The sequence below is a fragment of the Myxine glutinosa genome, chromosome 1 (assembly GCF_964187855.1).
Source record: "Myxine glutinosa chromosome 1, kmMyxGlut1.1, whole genome shotgun sequence".
Lineage (NCBI taxonomy): Eukaryota > Metazoa > Chordata > Myxini > Myxiniformes > Myxinidae > Myxine > Myxine glutinosa.
Genome location: NC_136261.1, coordinates 208,187,797 through 208,211,162, shown reverse-complemented (window position 1 = coordinate 208,211,162; position 23,366 = coordinate 208,187,797). Strand labels below are relative to the sequence as shown.

The window sequence follows — 23,366 nt, the reverse complement described above, 5'->3', positions numbered from 1 at the left end:
CAGGCCATTTTAAGATTTTTGTGTGGAATAAGCTAAGATTTAGGAATATCTTCAGCTTTTTTTTGTTTTGTTCCATTGCAAACCAAAGACATACATTTGTGGAAACCAATTTTTTTTGAATTTCAACAATTTTCTGAAAGAAATGGTGCATTGTTTGAAAGAAGTGCACGGGTGCCAATATTTTTGGCCACAACAGTACATATGTGATTCTGCGAGTTGCTATGTTGTTGCGTATGTGGTTGTCCTGGCCTTTTATGAAGTGTCTACATGCTCAGGTGGGTGTGCGTGTCTGTCCTGGTATAAATTATATCCTGTGGCATTAAAGTGTGCATGTTTCTGGAATGATGTGTGTGTGTGATCATACCTTCAGAAAGGAGGTTGGAACGATGTGATGAATTCCATTGTACAAATACCTGAAATCCCATATAATCTTCTGAGGAACAGCTGGAACAGTTTCCTGTGTGATGGACACAAGAGAACAAGAATTTTGAGAATTAATGAAAGATATTTTACTGAAATGGTGATAAATGTTGTTGAGGGTGAGGGGGCACTCAGAGGAGCATTTTATCAATAACCGTTTGGTATGAGATTCCTGGTGTTCTGGGTAGGATCGGACGAGTGGTATTCAAGTGGAATCATCCACACATGAGGACTGGCAGGATGTATCAACTACACCAGGAAAGGTGAACTCATAATCCCTTCTGTGATGCATTTGTCAGGTTGAGAATGCAGGTGTGACGCAAAAGGGTGCAAGTGCTGATCACAGTCTGATTCAGGGAGGAGTAGGGTGTTGGATCGAAAGAATATCACCAAGATCTCCATTGATGAACTTTAACTTTCTGGCAGATCAGTTCGCTAAATTTATCCTTTCCTGGAACACTTTATTTTAAATTTACTTCACAAATGAACAACTCATCCTCTGAAATAAATAATCCTGTTCTTAGCCTAAAAACGTCCTCATAACACCCATACGCGGAATGTCAGACATTGAGCTGCTCAAAGGTTCTACTGCAGGAGATTAATTGTTTGTTGCACCACCATGAGATCGGGCGCCAAGTTTGAGTGTGTTACGTCATAACGCAGTGACATCCACAGGTCGCAAATGCGCACAATGAAAACTTTCAGCAAGTATGCAACGACCACCGCACAGGATCTAAGTGGCCATTGGTGGTGCAACAAGGAAGTAACGGATCAAATGCACCCCACCGGTTCCTTTAAACTGGAGAGCCTGAAAAGTGTTTCGTTTCCTCAACAGTCATAGATTTGTGCGGGTGGAAGCATGGTTACATATGTGGTTGCCCTCGTCTGTTGGAAAGTGTGGACCCCTTTGTTGGTCGTGCATGTCTGCCCTGGTATCATGGACAGACATGCATGACCAACTGGTCGTGGTATCATTTATGTCCTCCAGGATTATCGTGTGTGTGTTTGTGGAGTGATGTGCGTGTGCGATCATACCTTCAGAAAGGAGGTTGAAACGATGTTCTGAATTCCTTTGTACAAATAGCTGAAAACTCCTTCATTCTTCTGAGGAACAGATGGAACAGCTTCCTGTGTGATGGATGCAAGAGAAGAAGAAGTGATGATTCGTGAAAGATATTTCACTGAAATGGTGATAAATTTGAGGGTAAGGGTCACTCAGAGGAACATTTTATCGATTATAATCGTTTGGTATGAGATTCCTGGTGTTGTTGGTAGGATTGGACGAGTGGTTGGATTCTTTTGGAATCGTCCACACGTGAGCACTGGCAGGATGTATCAACAACACCAGGAAAGGTAAACTCATTATCCCTTCTGTGATGTATTTGTCAGGTTGAGAATGCAGGTCCGACCCAAAAGAGTACAAGTGCTGATCACAGTCCGGTTCAGGGAGGAGTAGGGTCTCGGATCGAAAGATTATCACCAAGATCTCCAGTGATGAACTTCAACTTTCTGGCAGAACAGTTCGTGAAATTTATCCTTTCGTGGAATACTTCATGATACATTTACTTCACAAATGAACAACTCATCCTTTGAAATAAATAATTCTGTTATTATTATTATTATTATTATTATTATTATTTTTTTTTTTTTTTTTTTTTTTTTTGTTGTATACAAGATCGAGGCTCGTGAAAGAGCGAACATTAATCACACAGAAAGACAAACAGACACACAAAACAAGTAACATCGGGAGCGGTAGACAAGATGGGGAGAGAGGGGGAAGGACACAAACACAACATTTGAGAGCAGGGACTGAGAGACATGGAGACATCGAGAGAACTGTGGGAGGGAGAGGGCTTTGGGGGGAAGGCATGGGAAGGGGGGGGGGGGTGGGAGAGGTATAAAACATATGGACCCTGCCAAGACTTCCAGGAAAGAAGTTGGAATTTCAAACAAGGTGGATCTGGGGTGAATTAGTGGGGGTAGAAAAGATCAAGGTTTTGGATGGGGGAAGATAAGAGATGGTGGTGAACAGCTGTTTTGAAGACCTGGAGGGAGGAGTGTGATTGAAGTGAGTGTGGGAGTTTGTTCCAGAGGCGGGAGAAAAGAGGAATGAAAGAGTGAAGGTGAGCAGAGAGCCGAGATTTCGGCAGTTTAACCATCAGAGGGTGGCTGGCAGATCTTGTGCGACCTGTAGGAATATTTGGGGGACAGAGCACAGAGAGAGCTGGGGGAGCAAGGCCGGAGAGGAGTCGGTAGAAGACAGAAAGACCACCTACCTGCCTGCGGTGAGTGAGTGAAAGGCCCTCAGAGATAGCTTCATCGCGGGAGATTCCAATGATTCTGAAAGCTTTGGATTCAACAGCGTGAAGCCGAGCCAGGTGTGAGGCAGGAGCACCGGCCCATAGGGGAGAACAGTATTCCATTGAGCTGCGGATGAAAGCCTTGTGTGTGGTGAGGAGCTCAGGTGTGCCTAGGAAGGACTTCGCACGACGGAGGATGCCCAGTCGGCGACTGGCTTTGGAGGCCAGCTTGGAAATGTGGTTTTCCCAAGAAAGATCATGGCAGATGGTGAGACCCAAAAGCTTGAGCGACAGAACTTCTTGGAGAGGATTGTTGAGAAAGTAGATGGGAGGGTTGTCCAGTCGATCTTTTCGGAGAGACATAGTAAGAGTGTGAGATTTGTCAGGATTGAAAGACATGTTCCACATGTTTGACCAGTCTGTGATTTTGTCCAGGTCTTCAGAGAGTGAGGAGGCTGCAGACTGCCGATCTGAGGGAAGAGGAATGGAGCGGCAGAGAGTGGAGTCATCAGCAAAGAGATACAGAGGATTTTCCAGAGAGTCGGAGAGATCATTGACAAAGACCAGAAAAAGCACAGGGCCCAGCACACTGCCTTGGGGAACTCCAGCCTGAACGGGAAGGGGAGATGAGAGAAATCCATTCAGGGCCACACGTTGACTACGACCAGAGAGGAAGTCCGCAAGCCATGCATGGAGATTTCCATGGATACCATAGGAGGAGAGTTTGGTGAGCAGAGCTGGGTGCCAGACCGTATCGAAGGCACGTGATATGTCAAGGGAGACAGCTCTGATTTCCTGTTTGGCATTGAGGACCTCCATCCATTGTTGAGACAGCAGAAGCAGCATGTCCAGAGTAGAGTGACCTGGTCTGAAACCAAATTGATGATCAGAGATCAAGCCATTGGAGAAGAGGAAAGATTTCATATCCGAAGCAATGATGGATTCCATGACTTTGCTGATAATTGGGAGCAGGCTGATTGGTCTGTAGTTGCAAGGATCTGTTTTTGCACCTTTTTTGTGTAAAGCGGTAATGTTTGCTGATTTCCAGGATGCTGGCAGATGACCTTGAGCAAAAGATAGGGTGAAAAGAACAGAGAGAGGGTGAGATAGAGCGGCAGAGCAGGATTTTAGGACCCGTGGGCTGATGCCATCTGGTCCAGTTGCAGAATCAGAGTCGAGGTTTGACAAAAACTCCTCCACCTTGTCAGGAGAGAAGGTCACAGAGTCCAGGAGCAGTTTGGTTCGACTGGGAAAGGTGGGAACAGAGAGAGATGGGTTTGGGACTAAGGATTTTGAGGCAAACACAGAGTTGAGGCATTCGGCTTTGTCACGTGCGATGTCAACTGTGTGGCCATTTGAGGTAAGGGAGGGGATGGAGGGGGAACAAACACCAGAAACGGATTTGACCAGACGCCACCAGGATTTGGAGGAAGGAGACAGGTTTGAGAGTTCATTCTTGAGTGAGGAGAGATAGTGCTTCCTGGCACTCCTGAGGGTAGACACACACTTGTTCCGAGCTTGGTGGAAGGAACTGAGATTTCCTTCAGTTGGATTAGCCTTCCAAGAGGCAAAGGCAAGTTGTTTCAGGGCAACTGCCTCACCACAAGATTCAGTGTACCATGGACGGGAGGAAGGGTAAGACAACTGAAGGCGAGATGGGATAAATCTGTGCATGAGAGAGATCAGTTTGCCCTGGAAGAATTCCCAGGAAGAATTGATGTCAGAGGCAGTGGAGATGGGAGACCAATCCAGACGATTGATGGCTGTTTGAAGACCGTCCCAGTCGGCCTGAGTGAAATGCCAGACTCGTCGACGCTGAGGAGACTCTCTGAGAATGGCCAGAGAGATGTCCACTTTGACAAGCACATGATCAGAAGAACCGATTGGAGCAGAAGAAGAGCAGCAGACATTAGCAGGGAAGTTAGTCATAACCAAGTCTAGAAGAGAAGATACTCCATTGGCTGAGATCCGGGTCGGGAAATTGACAGATTGTGTCAATCCCAGTGAGTCACAGAAGTCCTTTGCTGAGGGGCCTAGACTGGTGAGAGAGGAACCCACACCCAACCAGGTGGCATGATGACAATTGAAGTCACCACATATGAGGAAGAGAGAGTTGGGATGAGTGGATAGAAGTTGGTCCATGTTGTCAGACAGTGAAATGTAGATGGAGTCATCACTGTTTGGGGGACGGTACAGAACACATATGAACAAAAGGTGGGAGCGGAGAGGAAGCCGTAGCCAGAGGTACTCCTGGGGGTGAGGAGGAGAGAGGGCAGTGCAAGGAGAGTGAGGAAGAGAGTTTTTGATAAAGATAGCCACCCCACCACCAGGCCGAGGCTCAGGTCTATCATACCGGAGGAGGGAGTAGCCAGGAAGAGATATTAAGGAATCAGAGACATCTTGAAGGAGGAAAGTCTCTGTTAAGCAGATCAAGTCTGGATTGTCAGAAGCAACCTGTATGGAGAGATCAGTCAGGTTTGAGCGAAGGCCCCGGATGTTTGAGGTCCATACCGTTAATGAAGAGAGAGGGGGAGCATCGGGTACAGGACAGGGGAGGGGAGGAGTAGGGTAAGATGAAGGATGAGAGGGGGAGGTAGGGAGAGCAGTTGTTAGTGTGTCAGCGATTGCAGAAGAGTTCCAAGAAAGGGAAGGATGAGGAGGATGAAAGGTTTGAAGGTGAAGGGATGAGGCACAGTGAGGGGTTGTTTGAGGGGGGGCAGAGGAAAGAAGAAGGTTGGGGGGGTGGAGGTATGAGATAGAAGGGAGACGAAGTGGGGAGGAGGCAGCTTTGAGGAGGAGGGGGGAGGAGGGAGAATTGGAGAGGAATGGTATGGGGGGAGATTTGAATGGGAGGGGTTGGGGGGGAGTTTTGAAGGGGAGGAGTGAGGGGGGAGTTTAGGAGGGGAAGGGCAAGGGGGGAGTTCAGGAGTGGAAGGGCAAGGGGGGAGTTCAGGAGTGGAGGGGTAGGGGGGGAGTTTAAGAGTGGCGGGGCAAGGGGGGAGTTTAGGAGTGTAGGTGCAAGGGGAGGGATTTGGATGGGAGGGGCAAGAGGGGAGTTTAGAAAGTGGATGATTAATGAAAGACGAACATTGAAAACAAATTGGGTTTGTTGTGATTTTCAAGTTAGCAATCCGGTTCAGAATGATGGAGGAGGGATGGAATGAATGTGAATTTAGACCATGTAGTGAGGGAGACGTATAAGATATTGAATTTCTTTTTTTTGAGGTGGAATGAGTTGGAGAGGAAATTGAGAAAAGCCTTTTAAATAGGAAGAAAAACAGCGTGTTGTAAAATACCACTGAGTAAAACACTGAAGGGGAAAGGTTATACATATTTAAATAATATTTAAACAGAACCGTGAACAATCTTATGTGCACAAAAATACCAACGGGGGGAGAGCCGAGAGGGACCACCATGAGTCACGTGAAGGGCAAACGGTGGATGGCAAGGAGTTAATGGGGGCGGGGCGAACAGCACACCTGGACAGAAAATACAGGATGAGTCAACAGTACACGTGGAGAAAGGAAAATAAATGTTTTTGGTTTTTTTTTTTGTTTGTTTGGTTTTTGGGGGTGGGGGGGGGGGGAGGTGGGGATTTAGAACGTTAGACAGAGTATTATGTTCGGGGTAGAAGGGAAAAAAACTAAGAGCCAAGCAAAACACGATTAAGATAACAAACACCGACGGGGGTACAACTACAAGGCCGCACACGAGGAGCAGAATACGATTAAATAATTACAAGTTACAGGAAATTCAAACCAAAAGTAACTATAATCAAAACAATAACGCATGGACGATAAAATAACGAGTTGAAATTTGACAATCTATCTGGGGAAAATGACAATCTATCTGTTCTTTGCCGAAAAACATCCTCACAACATCCAAACGCGGGATGTCAGACTGTGTACAAATGTCAAGGGGACCTTGAGTCAGACCTTGAGCTGCTCGAAGGTTCTACTGCAGGAGTTGAATTGTCTGTTGAAACACCATGACATAGCACACCAAGTTTGAGTGTGTTACGTCATATCACCGTGACATCCACAGGTCACAAAAGCGCACAATGAAAACTTCCAGAAAGCGTGCAACGACCACTGTACAGGCCAAATGTGGCCGTTGTTGGTGCAGTCAAGAAGAAACAGATCAAACGGACCCCTCCGATTCCTTTAAACTGGAGACCCTGGAAAGTGTTTGTTTCCTCAACAGTCATAGATTTGTTCTGGTGGGAGTGTGGTTGCATATGAGGTTTTCTGGATTGCTATGTTGATGCGTATGTGGTTGTCCTAGCCTGGTATGAAGTGTGTACATGTTCAGGTGGCTGTGGGTGTCTGCCCTGGTATCATTTTTATCCTCTGGGATTAAAGTGTGTGTGTTTCTGGAGTGATGTGTGTGCGATCATACCTTCAGAAAGGAGGTCGGAACGATGTTATAAATGCCATTGTACAAATAGCTGAAAACTCCTTTATTCTTCTGAGGAACAGATGGAACAGTTTCCTGTGTGATGGACACAAGAGAACAAGAATTGATTCATGAAAGATATTTCACTGAAATGGTGATAAATGTTTAGGGTAAGGAGGCACTCAGAGGAGCATTTTGTCAATAATCGTTTGGTTTGAGATTCCCGGTGTTCTGGGTAGGATTGGACGAGTGGTATTCTTTTGGAATAACCCACACGCGAGCACTGCAGGATGTATCAACAACACCAGGAAAGGTAAACTCATCATCCCTTCTGTGATGCATTTGTCAGGTTGAGAATGCAGGTCCGACCCAAAAGAGTACAAGTGCTGATCACAATTCGGTTCAGGGAGGAGTAGGGTCTTGGATCAAAAGAATTTCACCAAGATCTCCATTGATGAACTCTTACTTTCTGGCACAACAGTTCACGAAATTTATCCTTTTGTGGGACAGTTTATTATAAATTTACTTCACAAATTAACAACTCATCCTCTGAAATAAACTAGATGGTATTCATAGAATACTTACCCTGCGCAGTCAACTTGTTGCGAGCCAACTCTTCTGTTTTTGAACATTTTTTTTTGTTTGATCCAATAGGGCTGCCAGACCATGTGAGCGATTAAATCATAAGTTTATATTCTCCAATATAATTGTTGCATAGATCACGCTCAATACATTTCAAACTGATCAGACCAAGCGTTGTCCCTGTCGAATTATGATGTCATAATTATGGTACCAATGACGTCATCGTTAACACCTATTTCCCATATGGAGTTCTTTACAATGAGCCATGTTTCCATTTTTTCCATGCAGTGGTTTTGGAGATATAGAGGTGCAACATTTTTCGGTTTTTCCAAGATGGCGCCTGTACCACATGACCTATGATGTCATGATTATCATTATAATATTCTACAGGAGGAGGTGCTGCTGTGGTGAAAATTTGGTGCCCATCAGACCAACAGTTGCTGAGAAAAAAAATTCACAATGATTGGATAAGTGTTGTACTTGTCGAATTATGACATCATATCGAAGGCACTGATGACATCATCATTAACACATCTTATTCCCCAAGGGCAGTGCTTGACAATGAGCCATGTTTCAATTTTTCCCATGGAGCGGTTTCGGAGATAGAGGTGTAACTTTTTTCGATTTTTTCCAAGATGGCGTCTGTACCACGTGACCTATGACGTTACAATTATCATTTTAAAAATTCTACAGGAGCCGCCGCACATATTCTGAAAATTTCGTGTCCATCGGACTAACAGTTGCAGAGGAATTTTTGTTTTATTCATCTTGATCAGATCAAGCGTCGTACTTGTCGAATTACGACGTCATAATTAAGGCACCGATGACATCACCATCAACATATCTTATTCCCCATGGTGAGTACTTGACAATGAGCCATGTTTAAATTTTTTCCATTGAGCGGTTTGGGAGGTTTCGAAGTGTAACCTTTTTCGAAGATGGCGTCCGTACCACGTGACCTATGACGTCATAATCATGAATAAAAAAATTATACAGGCGGGGGAGCTTCTGTGATAAAATTTCGTGTCAATCGGAACAGTTGCCGAGAAAATGAATTTTTTTTAATGCAGACACGTACGGCACACACACATACGGCACACGTACGGCACACACATACGGCACATCGCACACACACGTACGGCAAACGGCACACACACACGTACAGCACACGGCACACGACACACGTACGCGTGTGAATGCTTAACCCCGCATTTTGCTTCACGAGCGCAGGGTAATAATCCTGTTCTTAGCCTAAAAACGTCCTCACAACTACCAAACGCGGGATGTCAGATCTTGAGCTGCTCGAAGGTTCTACCGCAGGAGATGAATTGACTGTTGAACCACCATGACATAGGGTGCCAAGTTTGAGTGTATTACGTCATATCACAATGACATCCACAGGTCACAAAAGCACACAATGAAAACTTCCAGAAAGCGTGCAACGACCACTGTACAGGCCAAATGTGGCCGTTGTTGGTGCAGTCAAGAAGTGACAGATCAAACGGACCCCTCCGATTCCTTTAAACTGGAGACCCTGGAAAGTGTTTTGTTTCCTCAACAGTCAAAGATTTGTTCTGGTGGGAGTGTGGTTGCATATGAGGTTTTGTGGATTGCTACGTTGTTGTGTATGTGGTTGTCCTGGCCTGCTATGAAGTGTGTACATGTTCAGGTGGCTGTGCGTGTCTGCCCTGGTATCATTTATATCTTCTGGGATTAAAGTGTGTGTGCGTTTCTGGAGTGATGTGTGTGTGATCATACCTTCAGAAAGGAGGTCGGAACGATATTATAAATGCCATTGTACAAATAGCTGAAAACTCCTTTATTCTGTTGAGGTACAGATGGAACAGTTTCCTGTGTGATGGACACAAGAGAAGAAGAATTGATAATTACTCAAAGATATTTCACTGAAATGGTGATAAATGTTGAGGGTAATGGGGCACTCAGAGGAGCATTTTGTCGATAATCGTTTGGTATGAGATTCCTGGTGTTCTGGGTAGGATTGGACGAGTGGTATTCTTTTGGAATAATCCACATGTGAGGACTGGCAGGATGTAAATTTACTTCATCAATGAACAACTCATCCTGTGAGATATATAAATATGTTCTTAGCCTAAATAACGTCCTCACAACACCCAAACTCGGGATGGAGATTGAGTCCTCACAACACGCAAAGCGCAGGAGATGAATTGACTGTTGAACCACCATGAGATTTATAGAATGCCAAGTTTGAGTGCGTTACATCATAACGCCGTGACGTCCACAGGTCACAAATGCGCACACTGAAAACTTTTAGGAAGCGTGCAATGAACCGAAGTGGCCATTGGTGGTGCAGTCAAGAAGTAATGGTTCAAACGGACCCCTCCGATTCCTTTGAATTGGAGAGCCTGAAAGCGTTTCATTTCCTCAACAGTCATAGATTTATGCAGGTGGAAGTGTGGTCACATGTGGTTGCTCTTGTCTGTTGAAAGTGTGGACACACTTTGTTGCTCGTGCATGTCTGCCTTGGTATCATTTACGTCCTCCAGGATTATCATGTGTGTGTTTCTGGAGTGATGTGTGTGTGCGATCATACCTTCAGAAAAGAGGGTAGAAGGATGTTACGGATGGTTTTACACAAAGACCAGGGAATGTCTTGGGGCTCCACAGACACAACCTTCTGTGTGATGGACACAGGAAAACAAAAATTGAGAATTAACGAAAGATATTTCACCAAAGTGGCCACAAATGATCAGCGTTTCCTCAACAGTCATAGATTTGTTCTGGTGGGAGTGTGGTTACATATGTGGTTTTGTGGATTGCTATGTTGTTGTGTAGGTGGTTGATCTGGCTTGTTATGAAGTATGTATATGTTCAGGTGGGTGTGCATGTCTGTCCTGGTATCATTTATATCCTCTGGGATCAAAGTGTGTGTGTTTGTGGAGTGATGTGTGTGCGATCATACCTTCAGACAGCAGGTCGGAACGATATTTCAGTTATTAAGTAAACAATAATTGATTATTAATGAAAGATATTTCACTGAATATGGTGGTGGAGAACTGAGCAACTCCTCATCCATAAAATATCCCATATTGTCTGCGTCTCAAATAGCCTCTCCTGATCAAACTCCTACCGCATGGCTTCTCGTGCCGACCCCTGTTTTAACTAAATGTGGAGGTGTGAAAGGCGGGTGTTTGGCATCTTAAAACCAAGCTTGCTCCGGGTAGGTGGAACTCGTTAGCCTTGGTTGGCAGTCTTCCAAAAATGGGGGTAGAGGCACTGTTGTCTCAAAGAAGACTAGTTTACCCGTCCCAGCCCTTTTTGTTCTGTGCATAGACAACTTTCTTCATTTGTCTTGTTTCAATCCAAGGGGCTGGTTGTTCTGCTTTTGTTTTCTTTGTGTAGCCCCCACCTCGAGTGGCCCTATAGGCTTTGTGGTGGGCCATATCCCATAAAAAAAACTCGAAGAATGCGACTGTCGCCAATAGTCCCACAAGGGGTAGATGCCCTGGTTCACTGTCCAAAAAATAGAGGTTTGATTTCAATCCCTTCAGCTGTTCTCAAGTATCACATGACAGGTTTCACATTGATCGGTGAAGCAGTTTCAGAGAAGGGATTTTGTTTAAATATCGGCTTTAAAGCTAATATGGCTGCCACACCATCACGTTTGTGAGGATTCGTGTTGATCGGATAAGGTTCGTTTTTCTATCCAAGATGGCTGCCCAAGCACGTGACCTACAACATCATCATTTTCAAACTATATGCAACAGTGCTGTTATGTGATATTTGTAAAATCCCGCATTGATAGGGTGAGCGGTTTCGGAGATATAATTATTTAATATTTTCCTTCAATCCAATATGGCTGTCAAACCATGTGACCTATGATGTCATAAATTTAATATTTCAATACAAATGGGTCATAGATCATAGGCATGCAATTTCAGATTTTTAGGACAAGGAATTCGATTGAAACATTTTTGGCTGGTATACCACTTCACCGATGATGTCATCATTGTCATGCTTTTGTTCTCCATTGGGAGTACGTGACAATGTGCCGTTTCAAATTTTTCCATTCAGCAGTTTCCGATAAATAATTTTTAAATTATTTGCTTTTAATCCAAGATGGTTGCCATACAACGTAACCTATGACGTCACAATTATCATGAAGACATTGTGCATGGGTGTCACTCCCACCCTGAAAGTTGTCTCAATCGGACATATGGTTGCTGAGAAAAACGCGGTTTATCCCGAATGGACGGACAACCCGAACACGTAATGCCTCCGGAGACTTTGTCGGCGGAAACATTAAAAACATAATCACCAAGGGATTTAAATTTACGTCAGATCGGATCACTAAATTTAACCTTTCAAAGAACATTTTATTATAAGTTTACTCCGTCAGTGAACAACTGATCCACTGAAATAAATAAACCTGTTCTTCACCTCACGACGTCCCCACAACACGAAAACGCGGGATGTCCGACTGCGAGCTGCTCGAAGGTTCCACAACAGGAGACGAACCGTCCGTTCGAACCTCCGCAGAAGGGCGCCAAGTACGGCATGACGTCGATACGTCGCAAACGCGGACAGAGAAAACATCCCGGAAACGCACAACGCCCACGCCCACCGCACGGGGTCGACATTATTGTGGAAAAGGGGCACGAACGTGTCGAACGAGCGAACCTTCTCGGTACTTGAACATATGAAGGACACGACAGGAACTTTGACGCAGGAGGAGGAGGAGGTCATTCGGCCCAGCAAGCCGACGTTACATCAACACTATATTAATCTAATCTACAACATTGGACAGAGAACTCGGTCGATAAATGTCGGGAGAATTCCATAAAGAAACTCAGTTGAAAACTTACCTCTTTGATGACGTCACCGCGTCCATGGTGGAAAATGGGGTGAGAGATGGTAATGGTCGACAGTACAAACAAAAATAGCACGATGATCAGAGATACACACTTCATGCTTCTCTTCTCACGAACAATGAGTGGAACAGCGTTTGTGGGTCAATTATACAACACCGAGAACCATTGTGACGGCGACAATGACGTCATTGGATGACGAAATCGGAACAGTTTAATGATAAATAACTAAACATTAAGAGAAGATAATTCAAAATTAAAACAATTAACATTTACTAGATGAACACTTTTAATAATAAACGGTCATTTAAATATTTTAATTTTCAAAGTATATCCTTCAATTGAACGAATGGAGCTAATTATTCATTCCGTCGTCCGTTCATCCCCATGGCAACAGATGTGCATTGATTCGAATTGCATTCCTGATGTTTTTCAACCATTAAATCTGTAAATAACCCCAGAACAAAAACAAATAAACAGGAGTGTGTTCCATTACCAAGCGGCTTGCTATCGCTTTCCAATGTTTGTACATCTCGACATCGTAATCTGTATATATATCTACATATAGTATTCAACATACATCAACAACAACAACAACAACAACAACATGCATTTTAAGGCCATTTTCCCTGCTAGAGCGGGGGTTAGCCTTGCGGTCCCCATGACAATGTTCTCAATTTTGCCCTATTTTCTGCATCTCTCCTTGTTAACCCCCTTGCCCGCATTTCTTCTTCCACCATCTTTAGCCAAGTCTTTCTCGGTCTTCCCCGTCCTCTACTTCCTTCCACATTCATTTCCATCACTCTTCTCAACCAGTCACTTTCATCCTTCCTCAACACATGACCAAACCATCTCAACCTGTTCCTCTTCACAGCATCAGTCACAGGCTCTATTCCCATCATCTTTCGCAATTCATCATTTGTCTTCCTCTCTCTCAACGATACTCCTCACATCCATCGAACCATTCGCATTTCCACCCTTTCCAGCCTTCGTTGCTGCTCTACGTTCATTACCCATGTCTCGCTCCCATAAATCATAACACTTCTCACACATGCAGCATACACCTTTCCCTTCAGCTTCAATCAACATACATCAATCAATACATTTGTTCAATACATCAATACACCAATACATCAAAACATTTTGTTCTTCAATCAACATACATCAAATACAGTAATCTACCTACATCTACATATAGTAATCTACAAACATCTACATAGAGTAATCTTCAAACATCTACATATAGCAATCTACATATATCTACATATCGTCATCTACATACATTTACATATAGTAATCTGTATATAAGTACATACAGTAATCTAGATACAACTACATACAGTAACCTACATACAGCTACATATAGTAATCTACATACAGCTACATATAGTAATCTACATACATCTACATATAGCAATCTACATATATCTACATATCGTCATCTACATACATTTACATATAGTAATCTGTATATAAGTACATACAGTAATCTACATACAACTACATACAGTAATCTACATACATCTACATACAGTAATCTACATACAGCTACATACAGTAATCTACATACATCTACATATAGCAATCTACATACATCTACATATAGTAATCTATATACATGTACATATAGTAATATATATATTGGGGGTCATGTGCTCGACAGCTGTCCAAAAGTGACGTTCTCGCCACGTGCTTTCGGTACCAAGCTCAGGCCGTCTATGATACAGGTGGACGGCCGACGAATTCCCTCAGCTGAAGATACGTCTTTCTCCAGATGCCTTGCCATGGCCATCTTTGTTGGCAACATGTGACCTGGATACAAAAAAACAATAACATAAACGTTCTATCAAATTTAATATTCAAATTTGTGTTCTAAAATAAAGTGTCAGTGAAATTGACGAGTATGACAGCTATTAATCAGTAATTATATGAAAATAATGTTATCATGATCCGCCATCTTGGATTGACCTACATTCTGCCACTAAGCTACCAATCTGGCATGGCCATCATAATTTTTTACTATCTAGAAATATTAAGGAACAAAAAAAACACTACGGCGCTTTGTCCCTCCGGATGGTAGCAGTTAGCGTCCGAGCTCATGTACTAATGGTGAAGAATGACTTTAAAATTTCTAGTAGCCGGATCCGGATCTTCACCAAAATCGAATCATTTCGTCCTCATCACATACGCTACATCTCTACCAAATTTCGTCCGAATCCATCCACAACCTTTTGAGATATTTTGTTCACAGACAAACGGACAGGCCAACAGACAGGGTTGAAAACATAACCTCCATCCACCTTTGGTGGCGGAGGGAATAGTCAGGTTCACTATGTTTTTTCGTTCAAAATCATGGTAGATTAGCAAACCTATACATTTTTGGAAACGTGATTACATGGAAAATCTGAAAATCAATGTTTACATTTGCCAATTCCGACCAATTCGATTCGACCAATTCGACCAATTCGACCAATCGACCAATTCCATTCGACCAATTCGACCATGCGACCATTCGACCAATCGCTTCGATCGACCATTCGACCAATTCGATCGATTCGATTCATCGAATTCGATTCGATCGACCATTCGACCAATTCTATTCGACCAATTCGACCAATCGACCAATTCCATTCGACCAATTCGACCATTCGACCAATCGCTTCGATCGACCATTCGACCAATTCGATCGATTCGATTCGATTCGATTCATCGAATTCGATTCGATCGACCATTCGACCGATTCGATTTGCCAATCAATTTGACCGACCTTTGCTTGTGTGGAACGGACTGTGAAAACGATGCGGACTATATTGTCGGATACGACACAAAGGACAGCGATGACGAACTCTAAATGGCATATTCTGGTTTTTTTTGGTTTTGCTTTTTTGTTTTTTTTTGTATACTGAATCGAGGCTCGTGAAAGAGCTAACATTTATTTCACAAACAAATCAACCAGACAAACAAAACACACAAAAAGAGGGAGCGGAAGACAAGATGGGGAGAGAAGGGGAAGCACACAACCACAACATTTGAGAGCAGGGAGAAGTGTGGGAGGGAGAGGGCTTGGGGGCAGGAGGCGTGGGAAGGGGGGGGGGGGGAGGTATAAAACACAAGGGGACCGAAATTAGCGGGGGTAGAAAAGATCAAGGTTTTGGATGGGGGAGGATAAGAGATGGTGGTGAACAGCTGTTTTAAAGACCTGGAGGGTGGAGTGGGATTGAAGAGAGTGAGGGAGTTTGTTCCAGAGGCGGGAGAAAAGAGGAATGAAGGAGTGAAGGTGAGCAGAAAGTCTTGATTTTGGCAGTTTAACCATAAGAGGGTTGCAGGCAGATCTTGTGCAACCTGTAGGAATATTTGGGGGACAGAGCCCAGAGAGCGCTGGGGGGGGCAAGGCCCGAGAGGAGTCGGTCGAAGACGGAAAGACCACCAACCTGCCTGCGGTGAGTGAGTGAAAGGCCCTGGGAGTTAGCTTCATCGCGGGGGATTCAAATGATTCTGAACGCTTTGGTTTCAACAGCGTGAAGACGAGCTAGGTGTGAGGCAGGAGCTTGTGAGGCAGGAGCACCAGACCAGAGGGGAGAGCAGTATTCCATAGAGCTGCGGATGAAAGCCTTGTATGTGGTGAGGAGCTCAGGTGTGCCAAGGAAGGACTTCACACGACGGAGGATGCCCAGTCGTGTATGTTTGATGCCATTGACTGCCTGTGTATATTTTGTCATTGACTGCCTGTGTCGATGTGAAGTTATACTGACTGCATGTGTATATATGATTTTGCTGACTGCCTGTGTATGTTTGGTGATATGAATTATTGTGACACATTTTGATGTTATTAACTGCCTGTACAAAATGATAACATGTATTTGATTATGCAACTTATCGCGAATATAAAGACAGTATTTTGCAATTCATAACCTTTGATTCGTGTCTTACCATTCCCCATAGCACTAATTTGATACTTTCATTGGATTCATTGTCCCTGAAAATATAGGTTTAGTGTATTTTAAAGTTTTTAGGGTAATTAGAGGCAGAAATAGAACAAAATATGTATTTTACAGTGGCCATTTTGAAAATCCAAAATGGCCGCCATACAGGTATCTCTCCAAATGTAAACATTGATTTTTAGTTTCCTTATGCTATTGTAGCGGCTGCCGCTGGGTTTTCACAATCGCCTTGCACCTATCAAGGACGCGGAGCGATCACCATGCCGGGCTCGTCCAGGACGCCCGGGCAGGCTCGCCCTCAACTTGCCAGGCCGCAGCCAGGACGCTGGGCCACGCCCCCTGGCGCCGGGCCTGGGCAAACACCCTGGGTTAATCGATATATATTGCTGCCCGATAAACGGGTTTTCAGAGTGCCTGAGTGTTTGATTTCATTAAAGCAACTCGGATGAATTCTAGCTTTTTGTCGCGTCCATTCTTCCGATCGACGTGGGAGCCCCAGCTCCTTCATTGGTGACCTATCGACATGGACACGGCAGTCGCCCTTAAACTGCCTACCTTTTGGGAGGCTCACGCGGCGGTTTGGTTCGCGCAGGCGGAGTCCCTGTTCGCCCTGCGAGGCGTCACGGCCGACGACACCCGCTTCCACCATGTGGTAGCTGCGCTCGGGTTGGCTACCGCGGCCCGCGCCCTGAGCCTCCTCGAAAGCCCGCCAGCCGCTGACAAATACGGCGCGATTAAGAAGCTGCTCCTCGATGCTTTCGCCCTCCCATCGGCGGAACGCGCACGGCGCCTGCCCGAACTGCCTGAGCTCGGCGACACGCGCCCTTCCGAGCGAATGGATTACATGCTTTCACTGCTCGGCGAGCACTCTCCGGCATTCCTGTTCCGGGAGCTGTTCCTCCGTCAGCTGCCTAACCCGGTACGCCTCGCCCTGGCAAGCACGACGATCACAGATCCCCGGGCCCTTGCCAGAGAAGCCGACAAGATCTCCGCCGCAGGACAGCGCATCGCAGCGGCGACATGGGACCCACCGCCGTCCGACGCAACACCCATGGCGCCCGAGCACCCGGCACGGTCGACGGCCGAACTGCCGACGCAATTGGCGGCCGCTCTACCGAGCCGACCACCTCCAGCACGACGACCGAGGCCTCCACCTGACCAAGCGTGGTGTTACTATCATGCCAGGTTCGGACAGAAGGCCCGGACATGCCGACCCCCGTGCACCTTCGGCAGGCCGGGAAACGGCCGGGCCGGCGTTCATTACCAGCCATGAGCGCCGGCCACACGGGCAACTTACTGTTCATCACGGATAAAGCGTCCGGACGGCGCTTCCTGTGCGACACCGGCGCCCAACTGAGCGTCATACCCGCCTCTGACCAGGACAGGCAATCCGCGGTTTGCGGCCCCTCCTTGGTTGCGGCCAACGGATCGACTATCCGCACCTTCGGCCCGCGCAACGTCACCCTCTGCTTCGGCGGCCAACGCTTTGCTTGGACGTTTGTAACCGCCAACGTGCCCATGGCTCTGCTAGGCGCCGACTTCCTCTGCGCACACGGACTGCTGGTGGACGTCCAACGGCGTCGTTTAATCAACGCTGAAACCTTCAGCTCCCTGGTATGCACATTGAGCAGCTCCGCGCCGACCAAGCTGGCATGCACCGTCCCGGCGGCGAACGAGTTTGCTCGCCTGCTCACGGAGTTCCCGGCCCTCACGCGGCCGACGTTTTCGGCCGTCGCAGTACGGCATGGGATCGAGCACCACATACCAACCACGGGCCCGCCGGTCTACGCCAGGGCCCGCCGCCTCGACCCAGCCAAGCTCGCCGTAGCGAAGGCCGAATTCGACGCGTTGGAGCACCTCGGCATCGTGCGGCGCTCCGATAGCGCGTGGGCCTCGCCACTGCACATCGTGCCAAAGCCGGGGGGTGGATGGCGCCCGTGTGGCGACTACCGCCGTCTCAATGACGCTACCACCCCCGACAGGTACCCGATCCCGCATATCCAAGACTTCTCCGCCCGTCTGGCGGGACGGGTCATTTTTTCGAAAATTGATCTCATACGGGGATATCACCAGGTACCTGTCAGGGCGGCCGACGTCCCTAAAACGGCAGTCATCACGCCGTTCGGCTTATTCGAATTCTTGCGGATGCCGTTTGGTCTCAAGAACGCGGCTCAGGCGTTCCAGCGCTTGATGGACGGCGTGCTGCGTGACCTGCCGTTCCTTTTCGTTTACCTGGACGACATCCTCGTCGCCAGCACGTCCCGGGCCGAGCACCTCCTCCACCTCCGAACACTGTTCGGGCGCCTCAGCGAGCACGGCCTCATCGTCAACCCGGCCAAATGCCACTTCGGCACGACGGCCGTTGATTTTTTGGGCCACCACATCACCAAGAACGGGGCCGTGCCGCTGCCAACCAAGGTCGAGGCCATCACCACGTTCCCGCGTCCCCGCACCATAAAGGCCCTGCAGGAATTCCTGGGAATGGTGAATTTTTATCACCGCTTCGTGCCCCGCGTTGCTCAACTCATGCGGCCCCTCTACGAAGCCCTCCGGGGCAAGCCGGCCAAGCACGACATCGCCTGGTCCGCAGCAATGGATGCGGCCTTCCAACGCTCAAAGCGGGCCCTCGCCGACGCAACACTGCTCGCTCACCCGGTGCTCAACGCTCTCATCGCCCTCACCACGGATGCCTCCGACTACGCGGTGGGCGCCGTACATGAGCAATGGGTGAACGGGGTTTGGCAGCCACTCGCTTTTTTCAGCCGGCAGCTCCGGCCGAACGAGCTCAAATACAGCACGTTTGACCGGGAGCTCCTCGGTCTACACCTGGCCGTCCGCCATTTCCGCCACCTCCTGGAGGGCCGACCTTTCACGGCGTTCGTCGACCACAAGCCGTTGGTTTACGCCATGGCCAAGGTCACGGAGCCATGGTCAGCCCGCCAACAGCGCCACCTCTCCGCCGTGTCGGAGTTTACCACGGACATCCGGCACGTCGCCGGCAAAAACAACGCCGTGGCCGACTGTCTTTCCCGGGCCAGCGCGAACGCGGTCCACCTGGGCGTGGATTTTGCGCTTATGGCGGCGGACCAAACCACCGACACCACGGTGCAAGCCCTCCGGGCGGCGGACACGGTCCTCCGCCTGGCCGACATCCCCTGCGCGGACACTGTCCTGCTCTGCGACGTCTCCCAAGGCCAGCCTCGCCCCATCGTGCCCGTCACCTGGCAACGCCGCATCTTCGCCTCCCTCCACGGCCTTTCCCACCCGGGCCGGAAAGCTTCCCAGAAGCTGGTGTCGGCGCGTTTCGTCTGGCACGGCCTTCGTCGGGACGTCCGCGATTGGACCAGCACCTGCACGGCCTGCCAACGGGCCAAGGTCCACCGACACACCCAGGCCCCGCTGGCACCTTTCACCGTGCCCGAACGACGTTTCGACCACGTCAACGTGGATCTGGTGGGCCCCCTCCCCCCGTCACGGGGGTTCACACACCTGCTCACCATGGTGGACAGGACCACCAGGTGGCCGGAGGCCGTTCCCCTCGTCTCCACCACCACCGCCGACGTGGCGCAGGCTTTCATCGCCACATGGGTCGCCCGCTTCGGCGCACCGGCGGACATCTCGTCAGACCGCGGACCACAGTTCACCTCCGAGCTGTGGGGCGCGGTCGCCCGCAACCTGGGGGTCAAGCTCCACCGTACTACGGCCTACCACCCCCAAGCAAACGGGTTGTGCGAGCGATTCCACCGCTCCATGAAGGCCGCGCTCATGGCCGGCCTTCAAGACGGCGGTTGGGCCGACCGGCTGCCGTGGGTCCTTTTGGGCCTTCGCACGGCCCCCAAGGAGGACCTCCAGGCATCCACCGCCGAGCTTGTCTATGGCCAGGTGCTACGCGTCCCGGGCGAATTCGTGCCCGACGCTACCAGTCCCTGGTCCGCAGCTCACCAGCGCTCGGACCTCCAGGAGGCCGCCCGACGGTTTGCCCCCGTGCCAACATCCCACCACGGTGACCCCCAGTCCTACGTCCCCCCAGCACTCCGCACAGCGGAGTATGTTTTTGTGCGTCACGACGCACATCGGTGGCCACTCCAGCCGCCGTACGACGGGCCCTTCCGGGTGCTGCGACGGGACGACAAGTCGTTCGTCATCGACATCGGCGGCAGGTCGGACCGGATTGCAGTGGACCGCCTCAAGCCGGCGCACGTGGACGTCGACCACCCACCACGGGTGGCCCTTCCACCGCGGCGAGGCCGCCCCCCGTCCACGGTGCCCCCCACTCGACCACCCACCACCTCACCGGACCCCCTCCCACGACCCACCAGGGGTCGCTTTGGCCGGGTCATCAGGACCCCCCTCAAATTGACCCTGCCGGTGCAAGTCGATTCTGGGGGGACGTGTGTAGCGGCTGCCGCTGGGTTTTCACAATCGCCTTGCACCTATCAAGGACGCGGAGCGATCACCATGCCGGGCTCGTCCAGGACGCCCGGGCAGGCCCGCGCTCAACTTGCCAGGCCTCGGTCGGGACGCCCGGGCATGCCCGGGCATGCCCGGGCAGGCTCGCCCTCAACTTGCCAGGCCGCAGCCAGGACGCTGGGCCACGCCCCCTGGCGCCGGGCCTGGGCAAACACCCTGGGTTAATCGATATATATTGCTGCCCGATAAACGGGTTTTCAGAGTGCCTGAGTGTTTGATTTCATTAAAGCAACTCGGATGAATTCTAGCTTTTTGTCGCGTCCATTCTTCCGATCGACGTGGGAGCCCCAGCTCCTTCACTATAACCTTTCCAAAAATGTATAGGTTTGCTAATCTACCATGATTTTGAACGAAATATAATTTATTGACATAGTGAACCTGACTAGAATAAAGTCTATCAGAATGGCCTGAATTTCACTTGTAAAGGTTTATTTCAGTTCGGTGAGTGTGTGTGGCCTGTTGCTGTACACTCTGTCTTTTACATATCCCCACAGGAAATAATCAGGAGGAGCCTTGCCTTGTGGCACACGTGTTGTTGAAACCAAAAGTCCTGCATGTAAAGTTCGTTAAACTTTGGAATAACATATCCATACAGCATTTGCTTTGCACTGCACAAAGCGCCTTCCGGAATATTGCACGGATTGACGACGCTTTTACTCGTTAACATTTCCATTTAAGTGTAAATATGCTTCATCTGACACGAGGAGGCATGTAACATGTGCGTCACATTGAAGTTGCTGAAACCAGTGTGCAAATTATGATCGTTTTTTGCAGCATCTCCTCGTATACTGTTTCACGGAAGCTTGCCGACCATTTGTTTACCTGCGCCACCAAACATGGATGGAGGTGATGTTTTCACCCCTGTCTATTTGGAAATTAAACTCACCCAATATGTAGGATGAATATGTGAGGGAGATATTCTATCCCTGTACAGAGACAAACGCTGTAAACACAGGAAACAAACATCTGCGCCGGACGAAATAATCGTTTGTTTAATCACGAATTTGCCAGTTTTGAAAGCCTCTTTGCGGGTTTAAAGAAGAGGAAGAAGCGCTAATGCATGGTTTATTCACACAGCAGTTTGAACGGAAACATTTATTATTCTACGGCAGTATAATAAAGCGCGATGCTGCGCGCGCTAATGCTTACGCAAGGAGCAAGCGGACAACGCGGTTCATAAAAGAGTCTTTATTGAAAGTACTCAAACTGCAGCACTAAGCTGCTCAGGGCTGCGCGCCCCGTGTATATCGTGAGGCCACGCCTCTCTCCCTGGCGTGGCCCATCCCCACTTGGTGTGCGGGGTGATGTCACCACGTCAGTGCTTTCGTGTCCGCCACACGCGCCCCCCCAGAATCCCCGCGCACCTGAAGGGTCAGTTTGCGGGGCAAACGGATGACCCGGCCGAAGCGCCCCCTGGCGACTGGCGGCGTCTGGGATGCAGGGATGCCATCTGGGATGCCTCCGGCTGCAGGACCGGGGGGCGGCATGGCGGCGGGGCTGGGCGGTGCCGGGGGTCTGCCCGCAGGGGGGCGGCCCCGACGCGGGGGTCGGGCCACTGGCGGTGGATGGTCCACGTCGAGGTGGGCCGGCTTGAGGGGGTCTACAGAAACGCGGTCAGGAGTACCGCCGATGTCCAGGGTGAAGTGCTTCGCCCCGGTCTCCAGCACGCGGAAAGGCCCGTCGTACGGGGGCCGCAGTGGTGTCCGGTGGGCATCGTGGCGGACGAAGACGTACTCCGCCGTGCGAAGCTCCGGGGCGACGTGCGTCGGTGGGTGCCCGTGGCATGCCGGTGGCACCGGGGCGAACCTCTGGGCGGTCTCTTGCAGAGCGGAGCGCTGCTGTGCCGCGGACCATGGTGCCGTGGAGTCGCGGAGGAACTCGCCCGGCACCCGCAGCGGTTGCCCGAAGACCAACTCCGCCGCGGCGGCGCGCAAGTCCTCCTTGGGCGCCGTCCGGAGGCCCAGCAGGACCCAGGGGAGCCTGTCGACCCAGCCGCCGTCGCGGAGGGTGGCCCGGAGCGCGGCCTTCAATGAGCGGTGAAATCGCTCACACAGGCCGTTAGCCTGGGGGTGGTAGGCCGTGGTTCGGTGCAGCCGGACCCCGAGCCCCTGCGCGACTGGCCCCCAGAGCTCCGAGGTGAACTGGGGGCCGCGGTCAGACGAGATGTCTGAGGGGGCACCGAACCGGGCGACCCAGGTGGCGATGAAAGCCTGCGCGACATCCGCCGCCGTCGTCGACGCCAAGGGCACGGCCTCCGGCCACCGGGTGGTGCGGTCCACCATGGTGGGTGAAACCCCGCGAGGGGGGGCAGAGGTCCCACCAGGTCCACGTGGACGTGGTCAAACCGGCGTTCCGGCACCGTGAACGGGGCCAACGGGGCCTGGGTGTGCCGGTACACCTTGGCGCGCTGG

At 49.3% G+C, this 23,366-nt stretch overlaps 1 protein-coding gene across 1 annotated transcript in view; it reads right to left on the bottom strand.

Moving 5' to 3' along the window:
• The window catches only part of LOC137413195 (uncharacterized), a 56,053-nt gene that overhangs the window by 27,105 nt on the left and 5,582 nt on the right, over window positions 1-23,366 (bottom strand). The window contains exons 2-4 of the mRNA XM_078772864.1: window positions 10,270-10,353; window positions 1,456-1,548; window positions 365-457 (exon numbers count right to left, since the gene is read on the bottom strand). Of these exons, the coding sequence (XP_078628990.1) occupies window positions 365-457; window positions 1,456-1,548; window positions 10,270-10,353 (270 nt within the window). The remainder of the gene's footprint in view (window positions 1-364; window positions 458-1,455; window positions 1,549-10,269; window positions 10,354-23,366) is intronic.